General features: G+C 44.8%; 2 protein-coding genes and 1 long non-coding RNA gene across 5 annotated transcripts in view; 1 reads left to right on the top strand and 2 right to left on the bottom strand.

Annotated features, from left to right (window-relative positions):
* znf827 (zinc finger protein 827) overlaps positions 1 to 17,042 on the bottom strand; it is a 72,479-nt gene extending 55,437 nt beyond the window's left edge. For all 3 annotated transcript variants that reach the window (XM_052083604.1, XM_052083605.1, XM_052083606.1), the window contains exon 1: positions 16,642 to 17,042. In XM_052083604.1, coding sequence (XP_051939564.1) covers positions 16,642 to 16,684 — 43 coding nt within the window. In that variant the 5' untranslated portion in view covers positions 16,685 to 17,042. The remainder of the gene's footprint in view (positions 1 to 16,641) is intronic.
* Positions 1 to 18,245, bottom strand: part of LOC127612838 (uncharacterized) — a 99,295-nt gene that overhangs the window by 72,515 nt on the left and 8,535 nt on the right. The window lies entirely within an intron of this gene.
* On the top strand, positions 15,766 to 16,606 carry LOC127612880 (uncharacterized). Its single transcript, XR_007965994.1, has 2 exons — positions 15,766 to 16,021; positions 16,106 to 16,606. It is a non-coding gene; the product is annotated as an uncharacterized LOC127612880 (long non-coding RNA).

The raw sequence follows: 18,245 nt of genomic DNA, 5'->3' as shown, positions 1-18,245 counted from the left end.
GTTGAGGTGGTCACAGATAGTGGTGACCCAACTCTGTTGTGGTGTCAAAGGGGCTGCGTGGCTTCAAAATTCGAGGGAAAGTCGTTCTACAATGGAAAACGAACGAAGCTGGACATTAAACAGATGTTTGGATTTTTAATTGATTGGTTGCGGTGGATTGGGAGGGCTGTAGTGTCAGGAATAAGGGTGCGCTAACTTGGGGTGTTGAACACGGTACGTGACTTAAAAAGTCTGTTCTACAACAATCGTTTTTGTTGTGTTGTCAAGGTTTGATTGTGCCATGTCAAGGTATTAAAAGGGATTTTTAAAAAATACTTACAGGGTTTGCTATTTTTTTTGTGGGTTGGAGAGTTCACCACCTTAACATTCTCTCTACCATCCTTTTTAAAGATGAAAAGAAAAACATCTCGTTTTGACTTGGCCGTCGCCACGTGAACACACCCCCAACGCTCGTCTCTCAGCATCCCCCGCACTGAGCAGAGGAGCCAAGAGAATGAGCGATGGGGTTGGGGGTGTGGAAACTGGGCACCGCTATTGGTTTGACATCCGTTTGGCCAGGGCACCACGAAAGGACGACGAGAACACTAATCAGGATTTGTCCTGGTCCCTGCTCCTACAAGCACTCCAATGCCGAAAAAGGCAGCAAAGGAGAAAGAGAGAAACTAGCGAGAAAAGCTAACGGCTAATTTACATGCAGGTCCAGGGAGAATGAGGGAAGTGGGTGGCGGTGTTATTTTGTTTCCAATCTCAATGTTAAACCAGGGCAGCGGATGGGAATGAGAGGCACCTTGGGCCACATGCTGTTCCGCCGACACTCGCCTCGCTTTTCCTATACGGACACATGGGCGACGACACGCTTGTTTACGCGCCGCAAACGCGGCTCTTCAGCGCTCGCCGTAACCAGGTTGCGACCCGAGGCTGCCGCATTCAAAGCCATCCTTCACTCGCCCGAGTAGGGCTCGGTGGCATAATGATCGCTATGACAACCGTCACTTAGAGCTGCGGGTAGGTGGAGGAGACGTGTCAGCTTCTTGTCTTCGCGCTGATGATCTCATTTCTGGCTGGCGGATACGACAAGGTCAAAGCGCTCAAAGTGCGAAGAGAGTGGATGCCCGCGACATGCCCGGGACGCGACAGAGTTTTCAAACAATTACATGGTCCTGGTAATAGGGTGATAAGAACAGATTGTAGCGGTGCGCCGCGTTTGCCGTTGTGCATGGCTTGAAAAGTTTAGGAAAGGCTTTTACATCAACATCACTAAACAGGGTTTGTTATCATTTTTGAGGGGGGTGGGGGGGTCAAGGAAAGGGATGGACCTATTATTGGTTAGGCTGATGATTAGCATTGGCACGGTGACGCATATCGGCATCTGCCTTTTTCTAACCCGCTGCCTGGTAAGAGATCATCTTAAAACTGGATAAATCTCCGGGAATTATGCATTTATGTATTTAAGTTGTTATTTAATTTTATAAGACATGCTGCCGAGCCTGTGTGCCCCCTGCACATTTTATGGGGATTTTGAGATCAAGATGTCTATTGTCCTACTCGGTCATAGTATTGGTTTGGGAAAGGCTGCTCTGAATTGTAGTCATCAATATAGTTCCAATACGCAGGTACAGTATGCAAGAAGTGGGCTTGTCAGGGGTGCCCAATTCTTGTCCTCGAGAGCTCCTATCCAGCCTGTTTTACATGTTTCAGCTCCTCCAATACACCCGATTTAAATGATCAGCTCATCAGCAAGCTTTGCAGAACGCTGACAACGAACTTGATCATTTGAATCAGGCGTGTTGGAGATGGGAAACATCCATCCATTATCCGAACCGCTTATCCTTATTTGGATTGCGGGCGCGCCGGAGGCTATCCCAGCTGACTTTGTGCAGTCAGGATGGTAGACCCTGAAACTGGTTGCCAGTCGCAGGGCACACGTAGACGAAAACAACCATTTTTGCTCACACTCAAATTTGGAGTGTTCAATCAACCTGCCATGCATGTATTTGGAATGTGGGGGGGAAATCTGGATGACCCGCAGAAAACCTAAACAGGCACAGGGAGATCATGGAAACTCCACACAGGGTGGCCCAAAGCCCGGAATGAAACCCTGCACCACTGTGCTGTGAGGCGGCCGTGCTAACCAGTCGCCCACTCTGCCGCCCCAGAGGGAAACATGAAATAAAAATTATTATTTTCAAAGGGAGCAAATACTTTTGTATAGCACTGTACATTGCTTTTTCCTGAGTAGTAGACTTCCCCAAACTTTTGAAGCCATGTTTCCCTTTCATCACCTCAACAGAGTTGTCGCATCCCCACCAACCCACAATAAATAAACAAAATCGCTACTCCTGTGTATGATTCCCGTGCATTTCCCACCTCGTCGACGGCAGCGCCACCAAAATGATTTTAAACTCTGTCTCTCCATTTTGGGGGGGGGGGGGGGGGGGGGGTGACGACATAATACAGTGTTTTACCGTCTCTGTTCACTGTCCCCATTTAACTGCATCCGAGAGGCAGAAGTTTAGCACGCCTGGTGAAAAGACGTTCGCCCCCATGGCTTCCTCTTGACTGCAATGTGAAAACACGCGGAGGAAGCAGAGAGATGGAAGGTTGTGGTGGTGCTTTCGACTGGCTAGTGCATTAAAAGCTAAATAGAGGCAGGCTGCGCGTGAGATGCCGCCTGCACTCGTCTACCCACACAGGAAGTGAGGTCACAGCACAGTGCCGTGCCAAGCTGAATGCGCACGTTTGGCAAGGGGGGTGGGGGGCGAAGATCATCCTGTTGGCCAGGAGCCATTTGAAGGAGCTTGCAAATGTATACCCATATGCTGATTAATACTGCTTCAGACTTATTTTCCCACTTTAGGAAGCAGATCTTGGTTAACTACACGGCGCCTTGGTTTTCAGTCACATTGGAACATGTAATGTGATTGCTTGCCTACCATTTGTGGCATCGTACACAAAAAACTAAGAAAAAAGCCAACGACTTGTGGAGTTGATCCTTTTCAGGCTTACTGAGCTGAGGACTCCCGGTGGTGATCGATGTCACAGCTACAAGCTATCTATGCTGGCATCTGCTTTGTGATTTACTTTATTTATTTATAATTGCATTCAAAGGGTTATTTAATTCAATGGATAATAAACGGCTCAACAGTTTTTTTTTCCAGTTTCGCAGTTAGTTTCACTTCCTGCTCTATGGCTGTAAGCACACTTTGCCCCATTTTCCATCATTTTGAAAAGCACAAGGGAAAAAAAATTAACTGCATGCAGAGGTAACGAATTTGTGCTCGCAATTTATTTATAAAAATGCATTGCGCGTATTGCCCTTTCCAATGCCGCAGATAGTTACATTTCTTCTTCTCGGGTTATTATCGCATTTGCCGTTTTTTCCATCACTGGCACCCCACACAAATATAATAAATAAATAATCGCCCCCTACCCCCCTAAAAAAAAAAAAACTCCGCGTGTCAGTCTCACAAGATTTGCTGACGCATTGCATGGCAACATCCGTGATGATCACTTATTTGAGTTTGAGGTGTATTTCACTTCTTTCTGTAGGTCTGCCCAAATTGTACCACTTTGAGCGTTCCGCTAAGGAGGCTCCGCTGTGTGCCAAAGCCTCTGTGACGTGGTGCCACGTGCCAAGTACAGTAAATGAAAAATGTAATTAAAGTTGAATCAGATGCAACAATTTCAGCCACAATCTTTCCAATTTCACACACCGGTTAGGCAATTGCGTGCATGTTCTGCATTGATCAAGTGGCCAGTCGCTCCCCTCTCAGATGATTTAAGCAGTTTTTTTTTTCAATTCCCCCTACAAAGTGATTTAGCAGCTTTCTAAGAGCAAAACGTGAGCGTCCACCGATAAATCACCGCACTGTTTAGAAAGGGCGTCTGGCACAGAACAGCACCTCCTCCACTTCCTCCTCCTCTTGCCCCTCTCATGTTCTCCATCCCTCATGCCTGTTAAAGGCTTGTCCTGCGGGGCCTGGATGCACTTGTGTGGTACAACAACAACAGAGAAACCGCCCAAAGCTCTTTGCAGCTCTTCCTACCCACTCCCCTCCACTCCCCACCTCCTGCCCAACCATCTATCTATCTAACGCGCACTCTCACCGCCACCAGCAGCTTACTCTCTCGCTCTGTCTTTCCCAGCTGCACCGGCGAGCTTTTATCCGTGTGAAACGCTGCCAGCCGAAAGCTTCGCTACTCCTGCGAGAATGCCGCTACTCGCCAAAAAGGGCTGCTCTGCGAGCTGTAGATTTCCGTGTTGCGACTTGTCAACACAGAGGAGGAAGAAAAAAAAAATCATTAGCGAGACTCGGGCACTTCCATTCTATGTGGAGAGAGAAAGACGGGTGGGTGTTGCGATTGATACCAGATCGGCAGATACATTAGTAAAATTTTCATGTTGCCAGAGTGTTTTTATCGCAACTAAAAATGTTGTCTATGGCAGTAGGTTGAACCTAGCCATGCATTTACCATTACCGGTAGATAAATGACACAAGTGGCACAGTCTAAAAACACTTGCGGTCATTGTATACGTGGAATTGACACGGAGCTAGTACATCTTTTAAATCATAGCTGATTTTCTGATTTAAATCATGTTTTTTTTTTTTTACATAAGGACTTCATTTGATCAACCCCTTGAAAAAAAACCCTTTGAATTTGCAATTGTAGAACCCACCATCAATATTGTACAAAAACAACATAACAGCATGCATTTCTGGAGCATTTCGGAATCCATTCCACCCCCCCAATAATATACCAAAAAATATTACATTTCAAAATACATCACACTCACCAGAGAAGCTGATTATTAAAATATGAATGTGTGCTGCAGTGTTGTGTCCAAGGACCGGCAACCCGAGGCCAAGGCCTTGAGAAATTTTCCGAGGCCAAGGCCAAGGACCAAGGACTTGCCTCCGAGGCCAAGGCCAAGGACCAAGGACTGATTTTGAAACTAAGCCTAGTCGAGGACATGTAGAAAACAATGCCATCATACCAGTTGGCAGGTCTTCATGATTTGCATTGAACACCCCTCCGTCATAACCCTTTGCACTGCCTAACGTTTGAATGAAGTGTTTTCATTCAAAGAGTAGAACAGTGTTATTTATACTGAGAAAAAAAATAAAATCATATGGTATACATTTATGAATTAATGTTTTAGTGCAGTAGTTTCTTAACATGAAGTCAATCAACACTCAACAGGCATGACGTGGCATGGAACACAAGTTGAGAAATGACTTTGCATAGAAGTCAATCACTGACTGCAGAGAAAGCGGTAATCTCTCAGCGATAATTTTAGTTTAAGTTACCATGCCACAACCAGTCAATTATAGAATAACCAATACTGTTTCATAATATTTTTCACAGCGATTAGCCTACAAATCTAATGACCAATTTGCCTCGTAATCGTGCCTCGCGTTGTATTTCGCTCTCGCGTTCAGTGCACACGTCACAGGTGAGTTTAGTGATACGCCCGTTGGACGATTCATACGAAAAATCAGACTAGCATTCCCATTTCTTAAATATCGTAATTAGTAGACCTTGGCGAGTTTTTTTCGCCAAGTTTCAATCTCAAACTTTCATCCGCGCGATTCCTCAGTTTGCGGATTAAAATAACAACCCGCATGCGCACATAATGTCATCTGTTGTGCCCCCCCGCACCCCCAACACTGAAAACAAAACGAAAGTCAATTAGAAGAAACACACTCACACACCACATCACATCACAAACACACATACAGGCGCAGTGAAATCGCGTGGATCACACAGTCAATTCAAGTGCGGTGACTTTTATAATTAAACTATTTTTCGGGACCGTGAAAATGACGCCACGGAAATGACACGCTACGGCAACGATTGTTACTGTGAAATCCTCAGGCTTGCCGTAGTTATTTTTGTTTGTTTGTCGGTTTTGCCTGAGAAATTTCCTTGCGTCCCAAAAACGCACATTGTTTGGAACTGTGCGTCCCGTGGGAATATTATGCGTCTAGAACGCAGGACGTAGAGGTAACGAGATGGCTGAATCTCTAATCATTCTATGAGTACTACTATTATTACCACTACATTAATTTAATACCTTCAACTTCACAATAATAATAATAAATAATTAAATCACCCATGATTTTTAAACTATGTATTATCAATATTCATTATTCCAAAAACGAGAAAAGATTCAGCAAACATAACTGGAATCGAGCAAAAGGACTCCAAATCCCAACCCGGAAGTGAAGTGCCGATATTATTGACTCCAGCTGTAACGCAAATTACTTGGTTCAAATAAACATTCTAGTGCGACCGCACAAACGTGACGACTCTGCAAAAATAACTAAATAAAAGACACCAATGTTACAGAAAGGCTTTACACGCTATTTAAACTGCCGATCGCGAACGCAACTAACCGTGATTGAAACTAACTGATGCCGCTCTTTACACGTTGCGCTAACTGCCACCTGTCAGTGGCAGACCCGCCCCTTTTAAAGCGACAGGGTTAATTCATCAATATGGGTTTCCTTCGATGGAATTTACTCGATTCTTTCGTGATTTTTGCGGTCCTTGTGCAAGGGATTCGAGGCTATAATCCCTCATTGTGTCTGATGACCGGCAATCTGAGGTCAAGGCCAAGGACTTGACTCCCGAGGCCAAGGCCAAGGACCAAGGACTTGACTACAAGGCCAAGGACCAAGGACCGCCGCTCGAGGAACACATCTCTGGTGTGCTGCTCGCTACAGACATGTTTGTGACGAGTTCTGACTAACCAATTGGCACAGCACAATGAATTCAATGGCAGCATTATAGTTAATGCTTTACAGTGCGTTGAGTTACGAGCGTGGCCGCACAGAATATAAAATTCACAGAATGAAATAAACTCTCATCTCAAAGCACCCCTGGTCGAGTTATACGCAGATTTTATTGAGATTCATAGCTTTTTCTGCCTAGCCAAAATCGTATAAAGCCCTGCTATGGAGTTCAGGTGCACCGCGGTGTTCAAGTCGGAGGAAGTTTTGAAGAAGCGGCACGTGAGCAGCTTTTATGCACTGTGCGCCTTGGTGACCTCGCTCAGCAATTTCTTTTATTTTTGGTGGTGCGGGGGGCGGGGGGGGGGGGGTTCAACTTTTGTGACTCTTGTTCTTGAGGATTCTGTACTGCAAGGCTAACCACTCGCAGCTATAGAAATTTCACGACACTTTTCTGTGACATTCTATTGATTCACTCGACAGGCGAAAACTATGAAAACATAGCAAGCATACTGTAACTAGTGGAGCTTCATATACAGTCGTCTTCTTTTAGTTGTTATTTATGTATGGTTAGGTGTTTGGCATGTAATGTTTTTGCAGGGGGAGGGGGACTATAAAGTACAATATATTATATATGTGTGTGTGTGTGTGTGTGTGTAAAATAAATAAATAAGCAATAATGCGTTGCTTTCATTGCATTGATTTATCAAATTTGTAAAGGCCAATGGGCCAATATCTGTAAGCTATGTGGTGGACCGAAACAGCGGACATACTGGACCAAGGCCACTGGGCCACCATTAATGTCGGACCCGGTGAGATCGATACTTTGCCTCATCCCAGTGAGGGAGTTAATAGTACTTCACGTCGCATTCCTAACATAAAACAACACATTGAGTGTGTAAAGTGTACTTTCAAGTTCAAGTACAAAAGCGGCTGACTTGTCTTTGAGCACTCTCATTTGTCTCGAGCAGCAAATAAGGTGAACATTTATGTGTCGCCATCGATCCAAACATAGGGGCCTTACTACTTTGGTGAAACCGGGACCATTAAACCTTACCCCGCTAACTGTTAATCCTCATCGGCCTCGGTGATTTCAGGTACTATCAACCCCCCCCCCCAATCCCGCCCCCACACACACCAGTGCAGCAATAGCCACCTGTGACAGCGCGTGGTGAATTCATTTCCCAGTTCGAGCTTGTGTATCATTATTTGCTTGAGCTCCGATCGACCGACAGAGCCAGAGACCTCAATGACCATCCATCTGAGGGGATGTGGGGGTTGCGAGTACGAGGGGAAGGGGGAATTCTGGGCAGAAATTTCCCCTTATATTTTACGCCAAGGGCAAAATGGAAACCTCCTCTCATTTTCCTTTCCTCTTAATCCAACACTTTCAACTCCAGGCCGCAGCAAGGTCATTATAATCATAGCGAGTGAAAGGCGGCCAGAGCGCAGCCCACCGTGGCACCGAGGTAGACAGCGAACGAGTCAGTGGTGTTGGGCTGACAAAAGGAAAGCAGAATTGGCAAAAGCGGATCGAAAATGTTCCATTTCACACGGAGATGCTGTGTTGCTACCGACTGATAAAGTTCAAAATCAGACACACAAAACCTTGTCACTTGAAAAAAAAAACATCATAACCAGAAAAAAAACTAAAACAAAACAATTCAGTTTAACTTCTGGCTAGCAATCTGATTTTGACAGTAGGTTAAAGATTCATCAAAATTTACTGCTCGCCATTTTGAGTTTTTACGTTTTGTTTTCATTAAATCTGCTCCAAATTACACAGAAGTGGTCATCCATGTGAATTATTTTCTTTGCTTATGTTAACTGTTCTTTTGATGGCGGTGTGGGCACCCGCAGTGGCTCCTCTTGTTGTCTGGTTGAGAGGGAAGAAATGTCACCTGTCCTGTATGTTACACATAGAGTGCATTTGACAATAAAGTTGTACTTGACTTGACTTTTGGTACCCAATGTGAACTCTAAAATCAAGGTATGGACCGAATTTAATTTTTGTGTTCCCTTGCAAGGCTAAATAGATTTACTGAAAATGCAGATTTGGTCTATGGTGAGGCTGTCAGGCTCAAATGTTCCTTTTCTGATTGGGCCTCTCCTTTTTTTAATTTTTTTTTACATTTTGCTACATGTAAAGACAAATAAATAAACGAATGAATGAAAGAAAATGTGCAGAGACATGCCAAAAATGTTGAGAAGTTTGAAAAACTCATTTTAATGAAGGATGGGTATTCTCAGGAAATCATACCGTTCATTGAGTGTAATGTTTATATAAATCTACTTTAAAATGAACTATTATACAGTTGTTGTTTTGTTTTTTTAATTCTGAGTGTTCATACTCAAGGCATATGCGGCAAAACGATGCAGAGGGGGAAGAAAAAAGTAGTCGCTCAACTTCTCATTGCTTTAGAGCGTAGAGTTGATTGAATCCACAGCGCTCCGTGTTGCCTCAATTACTTCCAGACAAAATTGATCAGCCACGGTATCAAAAAGTGATTTGCCAAATTTTGCCCGCAGTTGTGTCCAAATGCAGTGACATACGAAACAACTAAGCAGTGTTGCATTTTGTACTTTTATCCTCAGTTGATTATAACATCATAAGTAAAAATCTAATTAAATGGCCAGTTCATAAATACGAATAATCTCTCTCCTCACTTTTAAGATAAGATGACCAAAGTCGTCAAACGAAGACACGATAAGCTGTTTCCAAGAGAGTGCTCACCTCCTTGGCGAAACGTGGAGGGTAGGACCAACGGAGACACCAAGAGACCTTTGACAAAGCTGCCGCAGCTCTACTTCCTGTCAATTGAGCTGCGTGCCTTCACACGGACTCAAGAATGGGTAACTTTCCGGACCTCGTTTCCGATCTCGACTGCAGTGCGAGTCACATGCAATGCGGTCCCGGTTCTTTGATATGCGAATGAATTAAGTCAAGATGCCATCACACGGGCAGCAACTAAATACGTGACACGGGCAATGGATGAAATACTGAAAACTATTTGGCAGGCATCAGACAAAATCTCTAGGCCGATTCGGTCTTTGATGGAAAGGCAAAACTGACCCCAAGCGGCCGCTTCGAACTAAAATTACAGACGTCCCATGTCTCTTTAACCGTGAGACTTTTCGGAGGGTCTACTCATGACAGCACCACGAGATTTGACAGATATGTCCAAGTGAAAACTGGCTCGAGAGCTGAATTTTCGCAAAAAAATTGGGAGGGCGCTCTCAACTAAAATTTGAGAGCCTAACTCAGCCCTTGCAAAAAGTTCAGCTATATTTTTTTTAAATAACAATAAATGACAATACACAAACAAAAAGGTTAAAATACAATCAAAAATAAAATAAAATGCAAGTTAAAAAAAAAATTCAAATAAAAAACATTGACCCCAAAATTGCTCCTATGTCTGCCAGTACCAAATTCACCAGGATAAACACACCTGCAAAATCAAGAGCCAAAAGAAGACCCGATTAGCGGGGTCATACCTCCAAGCCATAGGTGTCAAACTCAGGTCCTGGAGGGCCGCTGCCCTGCGTGTTTTTCAAGTCTCCCTGTTGCAAATGAACAGGTTCAATGTCAGGCTTGCGCAGAGCTTGCTGATGATCTGATCATTTGTATCAGGTGTGTTGCAACAGGGAGACTTGGAAAACATGCAGGGCAGCGGCCCTCCAGGACCTGAGTTTGACACCTATGCTAAGTGGTCCAAGAACCTTTCTGGAACACGTTTGACCGGAAACATTTAGTTCCAGGAAGAGGAAGTACCAAGCACTGCGGATATGATCGTGTGAAATGACAGCTTATGACCGTCATGATGCCTTATAAGGCCACACTCCATCTCGACACTACGAAGCTTTGCCCTTTCCAAGTTGTGTTGTCGGCAGCCGATGCTGATAAACAATACGCAGCGGTGGCGTCCTTGTTTGATGCGTCCCTTGCGTAATTTACGGACGGGCGTTTAATAAGGAAGTAAAAATGACACACACACACACATATATATAAAAAGACTGCCGCAAGGTCACGGAGTAAGAATGAGAGTGGTTTTCACGGTGGCAACAAAGGTCATGTTTACTTGTCAAGAGTGACGGCGCCATACTGTATCGTGACCTCCAGAGCTGGCTTATGCACCCAGACACACACACACACACGCACGCACGGAAAGTTTACATGCTCACATTACCATGCTGCACACACATACACTTGTGTGAAAAATAGTCGCCTTACACAAACTGTGCGGCAGACAAAGTAACAGCACAAACTGAACTACTATTATCAGTCTACAATATTGTACGCATACAGAGTAGGCATTCAAAATTCAAAGCGTGCCAAAATACAAGCGCACAAGTGTACAGTAGACTGCAGATTATGACATCGATAAAGAGTTGAACATGAGCCGCGCACAAAGACATCCACACATAAAATCACGTTAACATGAATTTTCTTTCCAACTTAACATGAGCAGCTAACCAGTTGGATGCGAGCTGGCTAGTTAGCGCCAAAGCTAACGTAGCACTGCAGCCTACGTTTTAACTCGGTCCTCAGACAGATGGGACTTTGGAACAATGGGAACATAAATGGAGACAAAGGAAAACTAACAGTGGGGTGGTGATTTTGAGACATTGTCCGGTCTTTTAGCTCCAGAAACCAAGAACAAGCTAGTACCAAGAACTGGAACTGAATCTTTGATTTACAAAGGCGAGGCTGAGACAAGTGGACTGAAATGCCTGAATTTCAAAAGTGGGTTTTGCACTTTAGCGCCAATGGTTTTACAGTGGAAAATTTGGGAAGGCACTGCAAGCGCAAAATATGTTTGGCGTGATGGAACTCGAAGGGTTAGTGCAACAACCAATCATATGAGTGAGTTTGACTAAATAAATGGATTGTGACGATCATTTTGGGGAAGCCAGCAAGGAACGTTAAAGGAGCTTTCGTTACAGCTGAGAGGGCATGACTCCTAGTGACCGGTGAAGAATTCAGCTTTCACTGTCGATCAGTCCGACTCTAAAATTAAACTGCGCAGTTGACAATCAGTCACAATCATTTTTGTTGCCGTTTCAAAACTCTTGAGGAAAGCTGATCAATTTTCTGTGCCGGTTTGCACCAATCGTTCAGATGACGTATTTCAAGAAGCAAAGTCACTCTGCACAATTGACCTTCACTTTGCTCACTCAAATTGCGTCAGCTCAACAATCAATTAGCATTCACTCCTCCCACTGCGCGCAAAATTAACCGTGCTTGGATATAGTACGTTTGGCAGACGTAATCCTGGTCAACAATTGGTGTGACAGCAATTTTCATTTCAATTCTCATCCTGCACATGCTACACAAGTAGCCCCTCAACCATAGAAGATGACGACAAGTCTGACAAGGACAACCTATCGTTGTCTGCTGCACATGTGAAATGACAACACCGTGTCTTGCTCCCGTATTGTACACCATTCATGTGCAAAAATAGCCTTTTACGGGTTCCTTTTCCAAACGCATTAAGCTCACTCTCCGGCGATCACAGGTGACGAGAATACAGCAGCGCGTCAGTTAGCGTGAGAAACTAGCATGCCAGGACTCACAATGTAGTATTACATTGTTATCCTTCGCGTGCAAACAGATGGACTCAAATTAATCAGTCAGAGAAGATCCAAACTAAAGTCCTTCACAGTACTTATGAGTCCTAACAAGCAAATTTGATCTGTTAGACTCTGTTTTTTACGTCAGATGACCTTTGTGATGTAAGTCATCCATTGTTTTGTTTTTTCCCCCAAACAGGAAATTTTTAGTCTTTGGCTTTTATGCTATGATGGCACCAGAGAAGGGTACCAGTGATGGCAAAGAGAGGAAAGAAAATCTGACGCGACCTAGCGTTTAGCTTAGTAATGGCAGTTTGATCCTGGCTGCTGAGTAGAACCTGGCTAAGTCAGCAATGAAAAGATGAACACTTGGAATCCAAAGGATGAGCAGTGTTGAGTGTTTAAGGTAGTTTGTGACAAAACCCGCCAGGGAACGCAAGTCTCCTTGATTTCTTGTGCAAATTAGACACATGCTGGCTTTGCCTCACCCGCTCAGTCTAACATTTCAGGTGGATGCCATTTATACAAAACGCCGCAGAAATGCAGAAAAGTGGACAAGCAGGCTAAACGCAACTAACTGTAACAAATCCTAAACTCCTGGCCGATTTTGGAACGGGAACAGAGCAGCGGTCACCTATCTGCCTCACAGTCGCAAGATTCAGGGATCAGATCTTGGGTCACACATACCATTTTGGTGTTTACCTCTTCTCTTGCCCAAGAGTCAGCTTCATGTAGACCTAAAATGAAGTCCTGGGCTTCAAAATCCAGGTCGAGAAAGTAAAAATGCTTGCCACAGATTAGCTTTAGTCGCAGGTGCTTCGACTCAACAAGCAGGTAAACAAGCTCTTGAGTGAAAGCACCTGCGGCTAAAGCCAAACAGTGGCAGGGTTTTCACTCTTAGGACCAGGATTTGACACCTCTGCAGTAAATTTATGTTAGCTTGCCAGCATCCGAGTACAAACTCCATGTCTTGGATGTTTTTGTCATAAAAAAATAGCTAGGTTTCGACATTAACGGTAGCCCGATGCTCTGGGGCCACGAGACTGTGGCGGGCCACCTGAAGTTTATTGAAGCTGGCCAGTACTTTTTTCCCCCTTATATAAATACAATAAAATCATGCTTTTTAAATATTTATTAGGATGTATTTTGAGTTTCATCCACTTAAATTGATCAATGAACGTACATCTTTGTAATGGGGGTGCAAACATTATTTTTTTTTTGCATGTCAGTCATTCCTCAAGGAATGACCTAAGCAAGATATGAGACCAAAAAAAAGTCAAATGTTAAATATTCAGTTAGATTTTATGCTGCACATAAAAACAAATGAACTAAACAGAACTAATCATTTCTGCAAGGCTGAAATAATATTAGTATTAGGATGCTAAATATGAAATTGCATTGATACTTAAGACATTAAACTGTACGTCCTGAATATACGGGTGCCAGGGCCTGGCAGGGCCACCACAACTTGGCTCACGGTGGCCCTGCCTTAATGTAGGACCCTGACAGGTGATGGCTTGTTTTAAAAGTCAGTCCTCTACACGCTCCGACTCACCCGTCATCCTCATGGAGGACAAGCACTATAAAAACATAAAGCGGGGGGTGGAGGGGGGGCTGCTCAGCACAGGAACGGATCAGTTCTATTATATTTCACTTGAAACCTACATCGTGTCAAAAGATACATAAAACAATGTCATAATATCCGGGGCGGAGCGAAGTGTACGTTAACAGTATACTCGGCATAAACACAACATTGATCAATCATGATAACACTTATTGATAGCAACATCTGATCCGTCTCAGTATAAAAAAAAATGCCCAAAACGCTCCAGTTTCTTTAACCGGCTCTGAGATGATTAAACGACCACTGTGTCCACGTCTGTCCGTCCTCTTCGCTACGAGCCGTGGCTTGATACAGTCGTGAGCGGCTATAGGCTGTCATTTCACATTGCAGTGCCAGTGACTGCCGCGAGTGTGTGCACGTCGCAAGGGCACCGCGGCGAGAGAGTAGGGGTGATGCGGTGAGTTGTGAGGAAAAAAAAATAATAAAGAATAGCCAACGAAGGGACTGCTAATTCGGGCTAGGGGTCGCTGCCTCGGGAGGCACCGTTTTGAACCGGTGAGTCCACATCAAAGGGGGATGGGGCGCATCGTGGAAGTTGCAAGGCAGGGAGGAGGAAGAAGAAGAAAGGGAAAGAGAAACAAACACTTGTGACAAGTATTGTGATCACTAAAGGGGGACAAGGCGTAATTCACGACCAAGTCATACTAACCACTAAGCTATGTCATAATGATGGCGCGAAATACCAGGACAAAGAGAGTACCTCGATAATGCGTATGGAAATTTTGAATGAGGTGATTTTGGTGACAAGTAAAAAATGTCCAAAATGAGTTGTTGCATGTAAAGTTGATTTTGTGTTCAGCAGTTTTGGGCTACTTTTTAATGTACTGTCAAAAACATAAATATATGAAGTGCACATATTTAGCGGGGTCCTACACAGGCCCCGATGAAAATTTGTCATCTCCTTCCAGTACTTAAATTGCCCATCCCTGCCTTAGATTGTACAGTCCACTTTTCACAATACTATGGATGTAACTGTGTCACAGCAGAGCGTCACTAACAATGGAGAGTAAATTAGCAGGTCATTTCATAAGTGTCAAAAGAGAAAATAACCGGTGAGTTGGCTGAATAGGAGGGTGATGCAATTTTGCACAGGAACTTGATGACTAAAAAAAACAATAGCCAAGAAAGACGCATCATCACCTTGTCTTCGAAACCAATTGATCACAGTACTCGAGTTTTTTTGCCAGTCAATGCCAAAAGTAAGGATGCGCAGTAAAGATTCTGTACAACAGCGACACACAGTTTTGCCTGATCCATACGCAATTACGGACCCGTTTATCTGCAACTCTTGTCCAGCCTGCAGCATCCAGACTAATATTCCGTTAGACTTTGCTATAGGAGATTTACACAGGAATAAACAATTCAGTCCTCATTATTTTAATGTTCACGCAACTTCGAGAATGGAACGACAAATCTCAAAACTGTGAGGCGGACATACGAACCACAAGATCACCGAGCTGCACAGCGTTCGCATTTTTATCGCCAGCATGTTATTTCAAACTTTCTGTGTCTACTTAACGAGGGTTTGATGGCAGACACCGTTACCTTCCGGGTTCCGGGTTCAAACCCCGGCTGACACGTGCTTGTGCATGTGTCCTTCCGCATCCCTCATCCAAAAGCCAGCCGGAACCCAAAACAAACCAGTGGTACACCTCACAATGCTGAAATTTTTGAACCCAAGATGGTGCTGCAAAAATACATTGTATGGTATCACAACAATGCAAGCAACTGAAAAAGACTCCAGTCATTCCTTCGCCGTGAACCCACAGCGACCCTAGAGTGCAACTGCAGCCCTCTTCCCCTTCCACTCATTCCCTGCCTGTGCCGATATGGGGATCCAAACATATGATGGTGGATCAAATTCGAAGAGACGAAGTAGGAAGCTCACTAAAGGAAGGGGGTTAGGTGGGGGTTCGCATTGTTTTTATTATTAAAAAGGGGGCTACTGCGGCACGACATTGGCATTTGTGTCGCTCCCCCCTCATCTAACGGCTATTGATCCAAGTCTGTCTGCAATGAATGGCTGCAACGGGGAAGAAGAAAAGGAAGAAGAGAAAGAGGAGAAGAAGGAGGGGGGGACCATGAACTTCAGGTGACCGACCATGGCCACTCTTGACAGTGGAGTAGCTACAAAAATGGTGGGAAAAAATCTTTCCATACTTTCTTTTTTTTTAAGCAATGAAGTTGAGGTGCTAGCTAAAGCTAGCCGAGCTTCGGTGCGGGGAGAAAGCAGCGCAGACTCCGGCTCGTCTGATCCGGGTGACCCTTCGTTTTATTGCGGTCACACACCCCGGGTTCTCCGCCCCTCCGGAGAAGCCACCTAACCAGGCGGACATGTTGGCGAAAACACCGCGGTGGCGGTCTCTTTTCCCCCACCCCAGCTACCACCATCACCGTCGTCTTCCTCCTCCTCGTCCTCTGCCCCCGCACACAAACAACCAACAACCTTTAGCGAGCCATGGGGTTCTTTTTTCGGAGGGGGGGGGGGGAAGAAAATCGATTATGAACGTCTCGCTCGCTTACGGTTCCTCCCGCTGCTCTTGGGGCTGGCTAAAGCGTCGCCAACAACATGGCTGCCTCGCTCGGACCCGCAAAAAAAAAGAAAAAAGAAAAGAAAAAAAGAAGAACCCGGGGAGGAATATAACCTAGCCTCTTTTGTCTCTTTCACCTCTTTAACCCCAGAGAATGGCGCACACAAGCCGCGGGACTTACGTGAAGGCAAGCGCTTGGGTTGCTCCTGCTTCCTCCTTGGCATTTTCCCCCCCAAAACGCTTGTTTTTAAATCACATTCTCGTCCTGGCCCGGGGAGACGGGAGAAAAGAGCCTCGCTCCCATTTGAAGGAGACCGGAGGGGACGGACGGCGGGAAGGCAGGCGGGCAGCCGCTACTCCTCGGCTCGGTCAGGCACCTGGCTGGCTTCGCTCGGTTCAGAGTGGGACCGTCGGTCGAGGAGGGGGACGAGAAATAGGGGAGCCCGGGCCGCGGAGGAGGGGGCGCCGCCTGGGCCGCTTTTGCCTTTGCTCGCTCGGCTGTCTTGACTGCTGTGCGCCTCGGAGCCCCCCTAACTAACACTAATGCGGGGGATCAAAGGGCAGCAACAGCAGAGCAGACGGGCGCGCGCGCGCGCGCACGCCATGTTCTCTTGCCCGCGCACGTACACACACTCGGCGAGTGGTTGAGGTGCTCGCCCCCGCGACGAGCAAGGTGCCCCCCAAAAGCTTTGTATGGACTACAGCCGCCTACTTCTTCACCATATTGTCATCCACATATCGGAAGCATTTAAATTCATAGTTACGTTCTGTACTATGCATATGTATTTCCCCCCATCAATATTATTATACTTCTCAATTTGCATAATCCGACATATATTACTGAGAAATAATTACCCAGATTTATTACTTGCATACATTTTAGTCGTGTGTTCTTAGGCTATCTATCTATCTATCTATCTATCTATCTATCTATCTATCTATCTATCTATCTATCTATCTATCTATCTATCTATCTATCTATCTATCTATCTATCTATCTATCTATCTATCTATCTATCTATCTATCTATCTATCTATCTATCTATCTATCTATCTATCTATCTATCTATCTATCTATCTATCGTCCATCCATCTTTTAAAGCACATCTCCTCACTGGCACGTTCCATGTGTTTTATGACTGCAGTATTATATGCTCCACAATCTCCACTAAGACGCAGGGCTGCCCCTAAGTCTCAATTTGAACAACGTCGGCCTTTCTTAAGGGTCTCCTGTTTTTACTTTAATGTCCTCTGCTGTTCCTTTGTTCGTGAGCATCCTTTCAACTGTTGAGATGCTTTTTGTCAATATCGTATTATGTGACAGAGTCTCCATTTTGAAGGAGCTTTACTCTCAATCTACTCTGAAATAAAAGTGGTTTTCCTTGTTGTTATCTGCTTTTTTTGTATGTTGTTAGTACATTTCCTTACAACTGGTGCATTAAATGACGCGCTTTTTACAGTATTACACTCCACAGTCTCCACTTGACTACAGAGCTGCCCTCAGTCTCCCTGAATTTAGCATCACATACAAATGCCTTGTATGTGTTCCATTTTCTGTCTGCCCTCAGTCTCTTCTTGAATTAAACAAAGTAAATACAGGATACCTTTGTTGATTGTCATTGCTGCTGTTTGTTATCGTGTGCCCTCTTAGTTGGTGCATTCAAGGAGCCACGTTTCCCCCAGACTCCTGAACCTCCTTTCTCGATTGTTTTCGACTGACCTTGCGTCAACGTGAATTTGACGCTGGTATTCACCACGTCATACACACCGTAATGCTCCATCTTT

The sequence above is a fragment of the Hippocampus zosterae genome, chromosome 13 (assembly GCF_025434085.1).
Source record: "Hippocampus zosterae strain Florida chromosome 13, ASM2543408v3, whole genome shotgun sequence".
In the NCBI taxonomy this organism is placed as follows: domain Eukaryota; kingdom Metazoa; phylum Chordata; class Actinopteri; order Syngnathiformes; family Syngnathidae; genus Hippocampus; species Hippocampus zosterae.
The sequence above is the reverse complement of the archived record's forward strand: the minus strand, read 5'-3'. Positions and strand labels throughout refer to the sequence as shown.